General features: G+C 40.1%; 1 protein-coding gene across 2 annotated transcripts in view; it reads right to left on the bottom strand.

Annotated features, from left to right (window-relative positions):
• LOC121608872 (spectrin beta chain, non-erythrocytic 4-like) overlaps window positions 1-11558 on the bottom strand; it is a 59497-nt gene extending 47939 nt beyond the window's left edge. For both annotated transcript variants that reach the window (XM_041940281.1, XM_041940282.1), the window contains exons 1-10: window positions 11414-11558; window positions 10862-11013; window positions 9939-10112; window positions 4714-4805; window positions 4483-4563; window positions 4023-4138; window positions 3735-3847; window positions 3395-3582; window positions 1308-1425; window positions 967-1125 (exon numbers count right to left, since the gene is read on the bottom strand). In XM_041940281.1, the coding sequence (XP_041796215.1) occupies window positions 967-1125; window positions 1308-1425; window positions 3395-3582; window positions 3735-3847; window positions 4023-4138; window positions 4483-4563; window positions 4714-4805; window positions 9939-10112; window positions 10862-11013; window positions 11414-11558 (1338 nt within the window). The remainder of the gene's footprint in view (window positions 1-966; window positions 1126-1307; window positions 1426-3394; window positions 3583-3734; window positions 3848-4022; window positions 4139-4482; window positions 4564-4713; window positions 4806-9938; window positions 10113-10861; window positions 11014-11413) is intronic.
• Between the last annotated feature and the right edge of the window lie 4751 nt (window positions 11559-16309).

Genomic DNA, 16309 nt, shown 5'->3' with positions numbered 1-16309 from the left:
ATTAAAAGAAAAAGATGCAAAGTGTGCAGCTGAGGCAAAGAAAGAGGGGAGACAAAGGGGCAGAAGTGACAGATAACTAATCTAATGAAGATTAAAATGAAACTATAACAAGAACCTTAACTTGTACTCCTTCCTCAGGATGTTGAGGTAAAATACAAACACAGACACTTAACTGGCAAAAGGCACGAAACAAATGAGTGACAGGTGTGGTGGACAGAAGCTGAGAGGAAGGCGGGGCTACAGGAACCATAGAGATCAATGAGGAGGCTCTAAGCAAACCTACCCAATACAGACAGTCCTCACAATGAAATGTATATGGACCAAATCATAAGTGCTCAAAAAAGCTGTTTAACAAACGTCTTCACGTTTCCACATGTGTAATTTACATACTGAACCACGATTGGCTCCCAGACAAGTTGTGATGTCACAAACATCCAACTGAAGGACAATAAGCAAACCACATTTCTGACTGGAGGGTGACTTAACGATGTGAACTATCACCATTCACATTATTTCACTCATAATCAGTGTTGAGCAAGATACTTTCAAAATGTTATTTATTACATATTACTTGCTACTTTCATTTGAAAGTAATAAGTTACTTCACAATATTACTGTCTGTGTGGAGAAGACACTACTTTTCCTACTTTTGTGTAACTTTCTCTGTGGTAATGTTGTCTTACCTCTTGATTGGTTTTGACAGTAATTTTGCTGACAAGCTCTATCAGATGCTTATTTCCTATTTGCGATACGCGAGACGAGAGCCTGCACCAGCTCTGTGCTATGTATTACTTTTTTACTGGGGAAAAGTAGTATATTACTGTGTACTTGCAGATAGTTTTCCTAACACTGCTCCTAAAGTTTAAAATACATCTCTTATACATCATTATGTCACTAATAAACTAATATGCCGCACTGAAACATCGTTTTAGGCCGTGGCGTATCCTGCCTGCCCGAGATCCCTACCTGTGATACAAGTCTCTGGTTCTCATTGAGCCAAGCTTGTCTCATGGTGGTTTTGTGGTCGAAGCACTGAGCCAGCAGCTCCAGCTTCTCCTGACGAATCAGCTCCTTGCGCAGAGCCACGCCCCTTTCATGTTCTGCCTTCTCTAGCCTCTCCCAGGCCTGGACAGGAAATGACAAAAATACAGTTCAATAATGCAATAGAAAAATGAAAGTGATGGAAAACATTTGTTAGGAGGCAATGTAAGATGATGTTTCAGTTAATCAACAATTCACTTGTATCAGTTGTTATTTGCTTGTTGAGTAAAAGGTAAACTACAGGATATAACTGTTGGATATATGACCTTGTTGATGTCTGAGATGAGCTTCCCATCATGAGGCACATAGGGTTTCTGGTTGTTGGCTCTGAGTTTGCTTTGGATAGTGAAGAGAAGGACCTCGAGATTCCCCTTCTCCTGAAATCTGAGCAAGAAACAGAAACTTTATTTAGTGATCGTGTTCCACAACACGGCCTGTTCTCTCTCAACAGTCCCCTCCTGTGTAGGACACACTGGAAGTACTTCCAACTTTGTTCAAAGAAAAATGTGAAAAAATTTAAAGGTCAAAGGAAACACTGAAGCTGCAGCCAAAAGCTGGTCAGGATTTCAGTGTCTCGTGAAGGGCACTCGTAATGTGAATGCTTGGAGGTCATGAATGCTTGGAGGTCTGAGGACTTCTGGTAAAGGCCGATTTCTCTGCTCACTCGGCTGTCCAGGGTCGTGACCTTTCATCAATCTAGGGGAGTCTACTGTATCAACCAATATGGTGACATTTAATAGTTAAAAAAAGAATGATCTTTTATATAAGACATTCAAGACCTTGATTTTCCTCAGTGCCCTGCCATGTCTCAGCACCGTGTGTGTGTATGTGTGTGTGTTTGTGTGTGTGTGTGTGAGAGCTCATGTGTGTATATATCTGGGAGTGGGATATTGTCTGTCATACTATGCTTTTATTCTTTCTGTTGTTGTATTCTTTTATTTTGTGAAGCACTTTGTGTTGTATTTTAAATGGATGAAAAGTGCTATATAAATAAAGTTTGATTGATTGATTGATTGATTGATTGATTGATTGATTGATTTACGAAAACAGAGCAGCAATTTCAAGTGTGCATATGGGCTCTTATGTCAATTAATACATACATACCTATTCTCAGAAGCATGTCATCTATAGCTGGAGGTGGCAATTATTTTTATTAATGATTTATCTGTTAATTACTGCCTTAATTAATCAATTGTTTTGTCCATAGTTTGTCAGATAATAGTGAAAAAATGCCCATTTCAATTTCCCTGAGTCCAAAGTGATGTCTGCAAACGTCTTGTTTTGTCTGACCAACAGTCCAAAACCTTAAAATGTTCATCATTTGTATCATCATATGTTTATCATCAAATATGACGAAGAAAAGCAGCACAACGTCACACTGGAGAGGCTGGAACCTGAGTATTAATTATAGCTGCCAGTGTACTCCCGGTGCCTGTGGGGCCATGAGTGCAGTACTGGGCCTATGCTAATGCTGATCCTGATGATGCAGGACAAAAGGCTCGAGGCTCAGTGGCTCTGTGTTCCAGCGTCTGTCATGCGTGTTAGCATGTACAGAAACAGTGAGACATGATCGACTTGACTCCCTCATTTCACTGTACGTCTCTAATGAGACTTAGTTTGATTGCTGATCGTTTCACCTGACAAAAGCAAAAAACACAAACTTTCAGAGATCAAGTTGATTGCACTTCTATATAAACCTCGCACCCAAACAACTTACACAGTCTCAACTGAATACTTATAAAAGATCTCTTGGAATAAACATGGTGGATAATCACTCACTTGCTGCTATTGCATATGGTTCAACAAATACATTTGAATTTCGAACAATATGTTTGTTTATTACATGACTAATATGTAAAGTGTGCATGTAAAGAAAATAACCACTAATTATGCAGTGATTAAGCTAGATGTTTAAGCTATCTATGCATCCCTCCAAGCTAATGCTAGCCTAAGATACTAAATGTCAAATTAGAGATTGGTGAGCTGTTATCAGCTACACACGTACACAGCAATCCTATTCTGCTGGCAGAATGGAAGCAATAATAAATAAGATATTTTGAGTGATATGAGCTTTGAAACATGTCTTTCACATTGCTGTGATTATTTTCTGTCAATACCACCATAACAGACAGTTTTTACCAACTTGTTGTGTTCTTAAAACATCATTTTGATTATGGATTAATATGTGATTATTTTCCATTAATCAAGAAAAATGGTGTAGTTGACATTTTTCTGTGTATATGGATTTATTAATTAATTCATGAATTGTTTAGTGTGTCTGTGACTACAATGACAGCTTCTTGAACCACAGGTCGCAGATCAAAGTGACGTTTTAAAAATTCACTAAACGCACTTGATGGGCTTCTCAATGGTGCAGTAGGTTGTGAAGGCCTGCAGCTGCTGCTGGACTCCGGTCAGCGAGTTGGCAAACTTCTGGTTACTGATGACCGCGATGGTCTTTTCTATCCAGTCCAACAGGTCTGACGCCAGAGCCTCGTAGCGGTTGACAATGTTCTCTGCCTCAATGCAGTTGTCCAGTACCTGAGTCAGACAGATCGAAGACGGTTGGGAGCAGATACGGAGAGGAAGAAAAAACATCAGAAACAGGAAATGAGGGAAACAAAATGAGAGAAAGAGAAATTTTCTGATCCTTCAGCTTTCGCGGACTGTCTGCACACGAGTGTATTTGTTACCTTGCCAACCCTCTTGCCCTCCACAATAAGAGCCTTCATCTTGGAGAAGTAATGGTAGTAGGAGACCACATAGGTGATGATGGACTTTTCGTCTGGGTTCTCTGTGTTCACATCTTGTGTCAGAGGGAGGTGGCGGAGACAGAGAGCAGAGAAGTTTACATGTGCCTGACTTCAGGTGGAGCCACATGGTAAATATTTACCTCAGTGAGCAGAAAAGAACACTTCATTGTTATGGATATTGGTGTATGTAATGCGGTTTGACTGACATTAACCCAAAACCATTCTCACCTTCAGGGTCCAGGAGTTTGGTGAGACCCAGGTGCTGCTCAGCTATATTGAAGGCTTGCTGGAGGTTGTGGGTTGCATTGGACCGTGTCAGTTTGTGGAACTCTATCAGGTCAGGTCTGGAAGGCACAAGATGTTTGTTTGGCTCTAATCCTAAAATTGCATGTCAGTCAAACCTGTCGCACGTCTTTCCACTCCATCTTTGTCTGGTCATGTAAATGCGTGTGTGTGCATTTTGTTTCTGCTGTTGCAACCATTTTTGGTCACATTTTAGCATCAAGATCCTTACTTTTATTCCAGGAAAACTGGAAAATAAAAATAATAATTAAAAAAACTCCCAAACGAATAAACACTACAACTTTCCCACTGTTTTCTATCTGCTGCTGCCATCATGTAAAACTTGTAACTTTATAATTTTAAACGTGGTAGTATGCTATGGAGGTGTGTTAAAAGTACAACCTACCTGTGTCTGTGTATGAGGGCGTTGAAGGCGAGGCCATCTCTCCAGCAGGTGGTGAAATTCTGAATGTTGACCTCAGAATACCTGGAGCATGGAGAAATGTTTTGTGACTTTAAATGTAAACCAAGGAGCACCAGCGCACTAACACCAACCTACTGACTTGTTACATCACAGAAATGATGGTGAAATTCACTGTTACAGTTTACAGTTTCCTGTATTTTCTTCACTGCTCACCCTGCGGTCTTCATCTGGCACCAGAGCAGCAGGGCATCCTTGGCAGAGCGAGTTTCTCTGTTGTCCTCTGTCTCTATTTTGATCACCTGGATCTGAACAAGAACACATAAAAGCAAAAGTTTAGCATCTGTAGGAGAGACACAGTAGCACAGACCCCACACCTTTAGTCTCCCACGGCAGATATGAAGTTTAAGACACTACACTGCTTTCTTTTTGGGAACATAGATGCAGACAGAGAGAAATTAAGACTGCGTCTGAGATCACTTCCTATTTACTGTATTGTACACTACACTGATTGTCCACCATTTTTATCTGAGTGTTAAAATTGTGAAATCATGCAGTATTTAGTGCCCTTAATTCCTACATTGGAGGAGAAAAGTGTCCAAGCACAGTTTCTGCTGACAATTCCACAATGCTATTGTTGCATCTTGAGTGCTCATGCAAAAATGATAAACTGATAATTCATTATCACAAACTCAATCTACCTCTGACAACAGTCAGTTAATTACAGTCGATTATATGGGAAGCAGTGAATGAGTGAATGAAGGAGTGAATCTGTCTGTCTGGCTAACATTTGTTAGCTAGCTAGCAAAGTTAGCTCATCCCGAGTAAAATAATTTGTATTCATTATATGGCCATAATGATGCATCTTAATGGATGGAAGTGTTGAACTTAACCATGTTCACAAAGGTGTTTCTCCACCGAGAGTCACAGGAGCAACACCAGGCCTATTGAATATGCAGCCTACAGCAAAGGTCACACCTGAGGCCTCAACGCACACAGTAAGAGAGAATTAACAGTAAAAACACACAAGAGCTATAAGAGCTGAGGATTTCAGTGGAAAGAAGTGTGGAGCCATTACAACGCCTGATGATAGGTGACAGTGACAGCCATTCAACCAATCACATCACACTGACATGATCCAAGGTAATTGGGGACATGACACCCTGGAATCAGCTGCTACCCATGTTGTTAGGCACAACATAGCACAAGCGCGCGCACTCACACACACACACACACACACACACTCATACACACACACACGCACACACACACAACGCAAATGCATGAACACAAATAAAAAAGATGAACACATGTAGGTGCACATGAGCACAAACACTTTATCCTGCGAGAATATCACATTTTGAAAATAGAACTACATGTTTTTTCAGCTACAGAGGCATAACTGATGTAGAACAACACATGAACTGCTGCAAAGATCTGAGCACAGACATTTATTAAATGACCATTTCATTTAAAATGTATCAGTGATGAAATGCTAGCTGTGCATCCTTTTTTAATATTATTGCACTTAATATTTCTTTTCATTTTAACGCCAATTAAAGTGTTTGTGAACAATGAAAATTACCCAAATCCAGTGTCGATAAATGATTTATTACTTTAGTTGTTAACATTTAAACATACCAAACATTAACTGGTCACAGCTTCACAAAATAGAAGAGCTTTTTTTCTTACCACTGTTTCATATCATTGTGAATTAAATACTTTCTTGGCTGAGTAAAAGAAGTAAGTAGTTTTTAAGGCATCACTATAGGCTAGTAAACTTGTGAGTAATGGATTAAATGATTAATCAGTAAATACAACAAATAATTAATGGATTAATCATAAAAAGTCGAACAGACAACTGTCCCAGCGGGAGAGCACCCGAGGAAAACAATTTGAAATTAAAGCTACAATGTTGTTTAACACAGAAAAGTAAAACTAAAACATGATTCACATTCTTTATCTGTTCTGAAGTCTGCTCTAACTCAATTGCACTTCCTTTGCTGTCAAGAAGTTAAGAAAGGGTAAGAAAAAAAGCAAACATTGTGATGCTTAAGACAATGTGCCAGATAAACCCAAAGGAAGTGTATAAAATATTACAAACATCTCATCAATACTGAATACACAATGCACATCTTAAGCACGTCACCACAGTACAACACTGTGTGCATTCAGCAACAATCTGAATCTACATGTCTCTGTAAAGCTACATCAATGTGTCTTAATCCAGACACAATCATTGTAAATGTCAAGTGAGCTGGCAGTATGTTAGGGGAAGCGAACACGCGCACACACACACACACTGCACATAACAAAAGGACACTACTATAACCTAGCATATAGCGCACTATAATTTAAGTCACTGCAAATAATAACACTCTGTTATTATTTGTGTATGGCTCTGTAAATACACTGGGATTACCTCTTCCTGTGCCTGTCAGTCCTCTCCCTTCTTTCCTCTCTCTCTCTCTCTTTATCGCTCTCCCTCTCTTTTTGTCTCGATCTCTCTTTCTGCCTGTGTGCAGTTACTGCAGTGGTTGGCCCTACCTGCTGACTGGACAAAGCAAACTCTCACTTTCACCACAGAGGAAAGGGGAAAGAGGCGGAGACGAGGAGAGACAAAGTGCAAGAGGGAAAGATTGCTGGAGGCCACAGTGGCAATGCTCCATCATTTCTTATCATTTAAATGTTTGGCTAGTTATTGACCTCATTAACGTGCATTCATTCCATGTTATATCATCTTTCTACATGGTCCATTGATATTGTGTTTATTATGTTTTCATTTCTGATTTGTTCCCTTTCCTCAAAAGGCTTTTTGCCAGATCATCATTCTAAATAAGACTTTACCAACTGACCTACCTGTTTAAATAATGGCAAATAAAGCAGGTGTGTGAAAAGGCTGACATGTTAAGAAACAGTAAGGGTGGCAGTAACCTAAAGGATGACAAAAGGCAGCTTGTGAACAAAGACAAATGATAAGGACACCACATGAGGGTGCAGTATATTGCATGTAAACCAAAGAACCTGAATTTTGTTTTAACCTTATTCTAACCTTTGCTAATCACCACGGGTGAACACTGACTGAAGGTCACACTTTGGCCCCATCCGTCGCCTATTTACCACATCGGTGGTTGGTGTTCCCCATCAGCCAACCATCCTTTCCCCCATCCTCACCTCTGCTATAATTACTCTCTCTCACACACACACTCACCTTTCTCAGCACATGAAAAGCTGAAGCTGAAGAGGCCATCGACCGATGGGATGACAGCCAAGCTCACATTTAATGGTAGTGAAGCTAGTGGTCAGCTAACACTACTGTAGTCTAAACTGTATAGTTACAGCTGCTTAGCCTTACTCAAAACACAACAAACAACAAAAGAGGCATTAATGAATTAATTATCAGGCATGGCAGCAAGCCTGTTACTTTCTTAAGCATCGCTGCACTACAGCTATTAAATCATTTTGTGGAGCATATTTTGGAGCATATGTAAAACTAAACATGTCATTCAGATTACCTTACTTTGACACAATACTATCTATAAAACCCACATAAACCTATGCAAGATGCAACTCAAACAAAAAAAAATCACACCTTAAATAGACTTATTGCAAACTCTGACATGCACACTTACATATCAATAATGTCCATCATGAACTAGTTTTCAACAGTGAACACAACAACATTCATTCAGTTCAACATTTACACTGAAATCATGAGTCCAGTCTGCCATATTGCACACTCAGAACATTCACCTCTTTGCCTCACTGGCCGAGCTTGCAGAGGGCCACTCGTACTAAGTCTGTTAGCAGTGCTGTTAAACATGCTTTGTGGTCGGTAGCATGACAATACTGAGTCCCAGGAGACAGCTACTCTGAGACTCTGCACCATGAATGTTACAGAACAGTCTGAATAATGCTAAACAAGCAATTTGTGCCAAAGCTACACTGTAGCACTGAAGCGTAATAAACAGGAGCCATGGGCTTCTGCTGTACTTACATGGCAAGAACTGATCCTGCATCACTGCTGCTAAGGCCTGGAAACCTGCGCATGCGTGTGAGTGTGTGTACGTGTGTGTGAGTTTTTGTGATAGAATGTGCATGTCAGGATGCGAGTGTATAGGTGTGTGTGTCAGAGGAGATGGATAGACTGATAGTGTGTGTATGTAAGAGTGCTGTCTGTGTGTGTGTGCGTACGTGGATGCGTGCGTGCGTGCGTCCTTGATGAAGAGCAGACTGGAGGGCGACTGTTAACTCTAGGCCACTGAGCCCTGACTGACATTCAGGCTCTCTCCACCAGACACTGCTGTCGCTGTCGCACCCTGATGATGCGGCAGCTGTCACAGCCTCCTCCAAACACAACCACTGGCAGCTCTTCCTAAATGAAGCCACTGCTGATTACAGCGTCCTTGTGTTTCAGTAAGTAGCACAGGAAAATGCGCCAGCCTCTTAGTGCACTTGTCTAGTGTACTTTCATTAGCTAGAAACATCCATGTGATACTCCTGATTTCAGACCACTTCTGGGCTTCAGGTTATAATCCTTAAAATTTTCATGAAATCAAACCCCAGTCTTATATTATCCATCATCTTTTTTTTTTTTTTTTCAGACAAAGCCATTGATTGGATTTACAATCTGCCATTTCCAGCACAGGATTCAAATTGCCTTCACACACACAAGGGACTCACAGGACACAGCATGTAATCCATCTTTCACTGTCCTAGTGCCACATCAGCAATAAATTACTGCTAATGCAAACTGAACATTTCCTTCTGCTGCTGCTTCATATTAAAATGTTCGACTGCTACTGGCTGTCTTTTATTGTACAGCAGTCACAAGAAATACCATGTATTTGTCACAGAGCTTAGTTCATTCAGCAAAAAATGTGTCTATTAAACCAAACAAGACACAGTCAGTTTCACCAGTTTTTCGACAGAGGATCAGTTTTGAATATTGCAGAGAGCAATGCAACAACACCGAGCAGCCACAGCGAGCTGTCAGCTAAAGTGCTGCAGGCAACAGGCTGCACACCTCAGACTCCTCAGCAAGGTCACCAACACTGCATCCTGCTGTCCTGACAACGTCAGTTTGTTTGGCTGCACTGTAAACACATCCACCAGCTGCACTACGGTAGTATTTCTGACAAAGTAGCTTCTCAAGGAGTATTTGCTGCATTACTACATTACATTACGATTTCTAAAATCGGAAATTAAATTTTCGTAATGTCGATACTGAAAACTGATAACAAGTCAGGTGTAACCTTTCAGAATCAGAGAAAACCAAAAGGTAAGGTAAGATATTAGGTCAAAATTTACACCCCTGGCCTCCACTAGATATAACACTCCAAGAGACATCTCCAACATTTAGCCATTATATCACTGATAAAAGTGATAAAATGTCATATAATACTTTCAACAATACCTAGCTGCTTTCGAAGTGTTCGTACCTGGAAACGTAGGATGATGGTCCAGATAAGGCCCAGGGTGAGGCGGTGGTTTCCATCCACAATGTCATGGGAACCAACGTTTTCCAGGTGGACCCGCTGCTCTTTAAGGAACTGGAGGGCTTTGTCAACGTTCTCCAGACAGTGGATCCGCATACGACCCCGTGTAGGCCTCGGCTGGGAGAAAACAGGGGCGTTGTTACTACTTTTGATATCAAAGCCCTTATTATTAAAGCACTGCATGCAGCTTTGTGTAGCACAGACATACATTTATATCATTACAATAAACAAAGGGAACTTTTGTCACAAACATATGCAGCAGTTTGGATTTAGCTTTAAATTTACATAAAAAAACAACAAAAAAAAAAACTGGTAAAGCAGAAAAGAGAAAGAAAAAGAGTGGAAGGTTTACGGACAAATAATTTCTCACATTTAATGCCAAGTGCTTGCTCATGAGAGAATTGTTGGGTCTCTTTGGCGCTATATAAATAAAGCTGAATTGAATTTATCCTCCTCAGTGAAGTGAGGACAAAACAAATGTATAAGTATATCAGAACATTCAGTTCCACTTTGAACTACTGTGTAATACTGTGCTTCACAGAAATTATTTCTTTTAAAAGATCACTTCAGTTCTTAAGTCTTTCAGCCAGCTGTTTACACCTGCTGCGGGTGAAGTAACACATAAAATCTGAACTGTTCAGTGAGGCAGTGACTAACGTTTAACTAGCTATCTAGTCAACTAGCTAGGTAACATGGCTAATTTTACAATGATCTATTGATGTTCAGACAGGCTGCGACCAATAACACTGCACATCCTATGATGAAGTGAATTAAGGGAGCTCACAAAATTGATACTAAGCCCATTATGATTTTCCATTTCATGCCTGTGTGTACATGTGTGTGTGGGTGTGTGTGTGTGTTCCCACCAGCAGCTCTCCACTGAGGACCTCCAGCAGTCTGGTGAGCATGTATCCATCCCTCAGGTCGTTGTAGAGGTCAGATATGCGACAGGACACTCTGGACAGATGGGAGTTAACCCACTTGGTAAAAGTCTTCTTTTGCACTGCATCTCGTTCATCTGAGGAAAATATAAGACTCGGCTTAAGGGGAAGGACAAGGATGATTTTAAACCAGATATTATCTTTAATAGCATTGGCTAATATTAGCATTAAATAAATTGTTCTTACAGCCTTATCTTGTGAGATGCTTTACCTGATCAAACTTTTTAAATATGAGATGTGTATTGTGTGTTTTTTGGGGGCAAATTTAAAACATATTAACACTAATTTTAGTGGATTTGAGTGTGAAAAAATACTTAAAATGTTGTGTTTTTGTAATGTTTGACATCAATACTCACTTATCTATAAAGTGAGCCACTTAGCCATGAAAATTTCAATACCAAAATGACACCATGTACAGATGCATGTATGTTTGCAGTGTGTGTCTGTAGGGGTGTTGATGTGTGTGTGGCGTCTGACCTGCCAGGGCCTTAATGCGGGAGCACTCGAACAGCTTGGAGCTGGTACACTCCGTCTCCCAGAACCCCGAGCCGATTGGTCGGTTGTTGTTGTTGAGCTGGCGCTGGGCTTCCGCGTTGTCCAGGTCTGGGGAGGCATTAGCCATCGCGCCCAACGCCCTGCAACACACAATTTAATGTTCTATCTTTATTGGCCACACACACACTTTAGAGCAGGATGCACATGCATGCACATACAAACATACCTTCGCATATATGCAAAGGACAGTGAGAACATGTTGGAGGCAGGTGCCATCGTTGTTTTTGTGTTCTTGTCCTATGTAAGCCTTAAACACAAAGGTGAAACGCATTTCGACTTAATAATTAAACTCTGACTGACTTCACACATCTCATCTGACACCTTTCAACCCCTATTTAGCCACAACCGTTCACAGGGAACAGTGACTGCAACATCCCCAATTTAATTAGGAGTGTTCAGATGACTTGCAGCAAAAAATGACTGTGGAGTCCATAAATAACAGTTCCTTCCCATTCATGAATGATGCAGCACCTGTCCTTGGTATCAGAGCATTTTGCAAAAGAGAAGCTCAAAATAAAATCTCTCTGATGATTCAAAGGACGGTGGGAGACGGAGAGTAAAAATGATTTGGCCCTCTCATGTCTCCTGTCTCTTATACTGACAGCTGAAAACCAGAGAATAAAAATAACTTCTAAACTTTACCAAGAAATCACACAACACAGGGTGAGATGTAAGAAATGGAAATGTTCAGAACACCTAAATGATTGAAAGACTTGAATTTCATTCGTTTGAAGAGCTGAAAGAAGTGTTTGATTTCATTACAGATTTCTATTAAATCTTCAAAGAAAGCGCTGGATATTCACCTGACGCTGTATTCACAAACTAATCTTCTAAAAATAAGGGACGTGTCAGTTCTACCTAGTTTTAAGTACGAGTTAGTCCAGTGGTCACTGATGTGCTGCTGGTAAAGCGCCTCATCATGTCAGTGTTTTGTAAAGCTACAGTGATAATGAACATTAATTATGGCCATGGCAGTTTTACAAAATATTTATGAAAATACAAAATATCTGTCCATTCTGTAACTGACTTTAATGAGTTCCTCACATTGTGAATATTTAATTTAACTAAATTTCAATAAAAGTTGCTCCACAGCTTTGTGAATATTATCTAACTAAATAGTTAAGAACTAAAGGTTCCTATCTGAATGAACAATATGCTTCGAGCACAGCACGCTTCTGTTTGAGGTATCTAAAAATTCAGAGCAGACACAAAAATGAGCGGACTGGGTGAAAATCTAAACTCCTTGTGCTCTCCTGCTAGAAAAGGCAGGCAGTGACCGAACAGGAACTTGAGCTGTGTTTTCTATGGACTCTCACTTTCTCACTTTCTCACAAATATCACACAGATATTTGAGTGATTTTTTGTAAGTGTGGCTAAAAGGATCTATGCTAAGTTATGTGTCTGTCTAAGCATTTTACACTTCCTTCCTTATATCCCAATGATTGCCTTTAAAAAATCCACAGATTTTTAAGCTGTGTTTCGTCGAGTCATTGTATGTCATGGAAACAGCAGCTGGTGGCTGTGGTTTGTAAACCAGAGTGATAGATGCTTTTTAAGCATCGAATACAGAGAGTGTGCAAAGCAGCAAACAACCTCCATTCCAAAAAGGTTGGGACGCCGTGTAAAACATAAATAAAACAGAAAGTGATAATTTGCTAATCCTTTTAGACACACTCAGTTGAAAAACATACAAAGACAATATATTTAATGTTTACTCTCATCAGCTTCATTGGCTCCAAAAACACCTGTTTGGATCATGCCACAGCTAAACAGGCTGATTGGTAACAGGGGATAGCATCATGATTGGGTATGAAAGGAGCATCCTGGAAAGGCTCAGTCATTCACAGGTGAGGATGGAGCGAGGTTCACCACTTTGTGAACACATGGATGTTACTACATGGACTCAGGAACACTTAGTAAAACACAGTTTGTTCTGATTTTGTTTGCGTTTTAAACAGCGTCCCACCTTTTTTTGGAATCAGGGTTGTATGAAGTCACATTTAGGCATTTTTGGGCAAACTATGAGTGTTTGGAACATACAGACAGTGGAACTGTGGATTATGCTGCAGGAGCAGTTTGAGAAGTTTGTGATGACATTTTGATATTTTCCCCCACAGTAAAACACAGCTAATAGAAACTTTAACCTACACCTTTCAGGCCTGCAATGAGTCTATACTGAATAATTAAAACAGACACATGAGATAAATATCAGTCAGATGCACATTGTGAAAATATCTATTATCTGAGTCCTGGTGAAGCTTTTACTTGCTCCTTCCCCTTTCTTGGTGTTACACATGTGATGGATGCATAGAAAATACACGCAATGGTTTCTCCTAGTAAAAATCAGATGTGCCCACAGGACATAAAATACGTCACTTGGTGCACTTCTTCAAAGCTGCTTTCAGTGGGGAAATACATGTTTGAATTCATGTTGTGTCCTTTGATCACAGGTTTAATTTCATTAAAATTGGATGTTAATCTCATGATCTTCCCCACATTTCACCCCTTTGTGGCCTCTCCTCCTCTCCACTGCAACAAAAGTCCAAGCTTACAGTTGTCACTATACCTAAACCACTGGAAAACAACATAGCCATATCGAGTAAATGTCAGCTTGCCCTGCAAGACGGGGGGGTGGGGGAGTTGGGAGGGAGTTATGCACTTAGCCATTCTCCCTGGAGAGAGCAACAGCAAAACATTACAGTGCTTTGTATCTAGTGATGAAGCAGATAGAGGATGCTCGGAACCCAACAGAAGTGAAACCTAAAGGAAATCAGTTGAATTTATACGTCAGCTGAAGCAGTATAATGAAAACTACAGCTTATTTGCAGCCAGGTTATGATGCCATTCAGCCAAGGAAGCAAACAAATCAGTCTTACAAAAAACAATAAATGCAACTAACGATTATTTTCATGAAAGATTAATCTGCCAACTATTTTCTTTTTCTTCTAAATCCTGTTATCGCAAGTTATTTTTGTTGTGTTTTCTGATGATAAGCTCATAACATATAATGTTGTTTGACTGTTTGTATAGATTAAAGTACTGAACAGTATGTATATGAAGTATTAGTGATGCTAATACATCCTGACTAAAGTCATATTTTGAGTGCAGGACTTTCACTTGAAAATTGAGTATTTTTATGTATTGTTAAGTAAGCAATTAAACAATTTACTAGCCTGTAATGGATTATAGTATGCCTTTAACTGCAAAGGATAAAATTGGTTGCATATGCTAAAATCAAGACATTTGCTTGCCGGCTTATTTTATCTGAGTAGAACCAGTGGTATCTGCAGTATCTGTGTTTCATTTCTTCCCGTATGATTTTTAAATGCAGGTGTAAACTGGCAGCTCTAGAAAAAAAGGCTTTTCCTCTTTAAAAGTGACGGACTGACACCAAAACTTGACGTTTCCTCTTAAACTTCACTTCATCTGCTATCAAACTCTCTTATAACTGTACTGATAATACTCTAAATGACTTGGTCTACTTTGTCTCAGTTTCAAATGAGTGTGATCTTGGATGTTGCAAGCAAGCTAGCCCCATGCTTAACCTCTCTAAATCCCTGTACATTTTTCACCCATGTCCGCCATCCTTTGCCAGCATTTTCCTTCACAGTGTGAGAACCGAGATCAAGGTCGGTCCCACTGTAAACTGAACTGACTGATTTCTACAGTGAAGCTAGAAAAGGTTCACACAGACAGTCCTGCCACAGAGAGATGGAAGTACATGGAGAGTAAAATTAGAGATTATCACAGACATCACGATTTTAAGACATGATAACATCAACATCAATAAAATGAAACCTATCAAAGCCCATCACTGGATTAAAGAGGAGAAACAATATATACCATATACCACAACAACAAGCCTACATCAGTGAAACTGTCATTTCAGTCAAAATACTATGTGTGTGTGTGTGTGTGAGTGGTGTGTGGGTGTATGTCCTCTGTTCTCCTTGCCGTGATCCTTGCCTAACCTCAACCACCTGGTGTCTTTCAATCAATCAAACTCTCAGCTCGCAGGACTGCTGTGATATGTGTGTATGTGTGTGTGTGTAAAATCACCTTTATTCTAATAATCAGGCTCAGCTGTTGAGGAATCAGCCAGCCCCAGGCAAGAGTCGACACTATGTCTGACAATCTCACACACACGCACACGCACACGCACACACACACACACACACACACACACACACACACACACACACTCCTGGCTATCCATTTCTGCTCTATAAGTAACAGCAGCAGTGAGATGCTTCATGCTTTGTCCCCAGAGCCTGAACACAGCCTGCAGGGAATCTCAGAGGGTGGAGATGAAAACAAAGGAAAAAATGACCACACAATGAGCTCTGAGTAGTAAAGACGTAAGTACGTATCAGAACATCAACATTAAATTCATTCCAATATTCCTAAAACCATAAAGCTGCACTAAAATGCAAGTGATCGGGGAAAAGCTGCTGCTGAATGCTTTTCCCTGGTACATTTATCATCTCATAAATACAATATACTAAAGGAAGTTGTCTTCAGTGAATTTGATCTGTGAATATTGTTCATTTAAATGATGACAGTGCAGTATAGTATCTTGTTTCACTCAGCATTCATTAAATCTGCTGAGGTCTATAAATTTGAGAGACAATCTTTATGGTATTTAGAGGAAATGAACAAAGACAATCGTAGCATTAAACAAAAGTTGTCAAACACTAAACCTGGAGCAGACATGTACGGGGGAAAATACCACAAACACAGGATCAGGATAAAAGTTGTTTCTTGACCTTTTTTGCTTTCTCAGACTGAAAAGGGATCTAGTTCTGGTTCCAAGGTTTG

This window comes from Chelmon rostratus, chromosome 7, assembly GCF_017976325.1.
Source record: "Chelmon rostratus isolate fCheRos1 chromosome 7, fCheRos1.pri, whole genome shotgun sequence".
Classification (NCBI taxonomy): Eukaryota; Metazoa; Chordata; class Actinopteri; order Chaetodontiformes; family Chaetodontidae; genus Chelmon; species Chelmon rostratus.
This window is presented reverse-complemented; position numbering and strand designations above follow the sequence as displayed.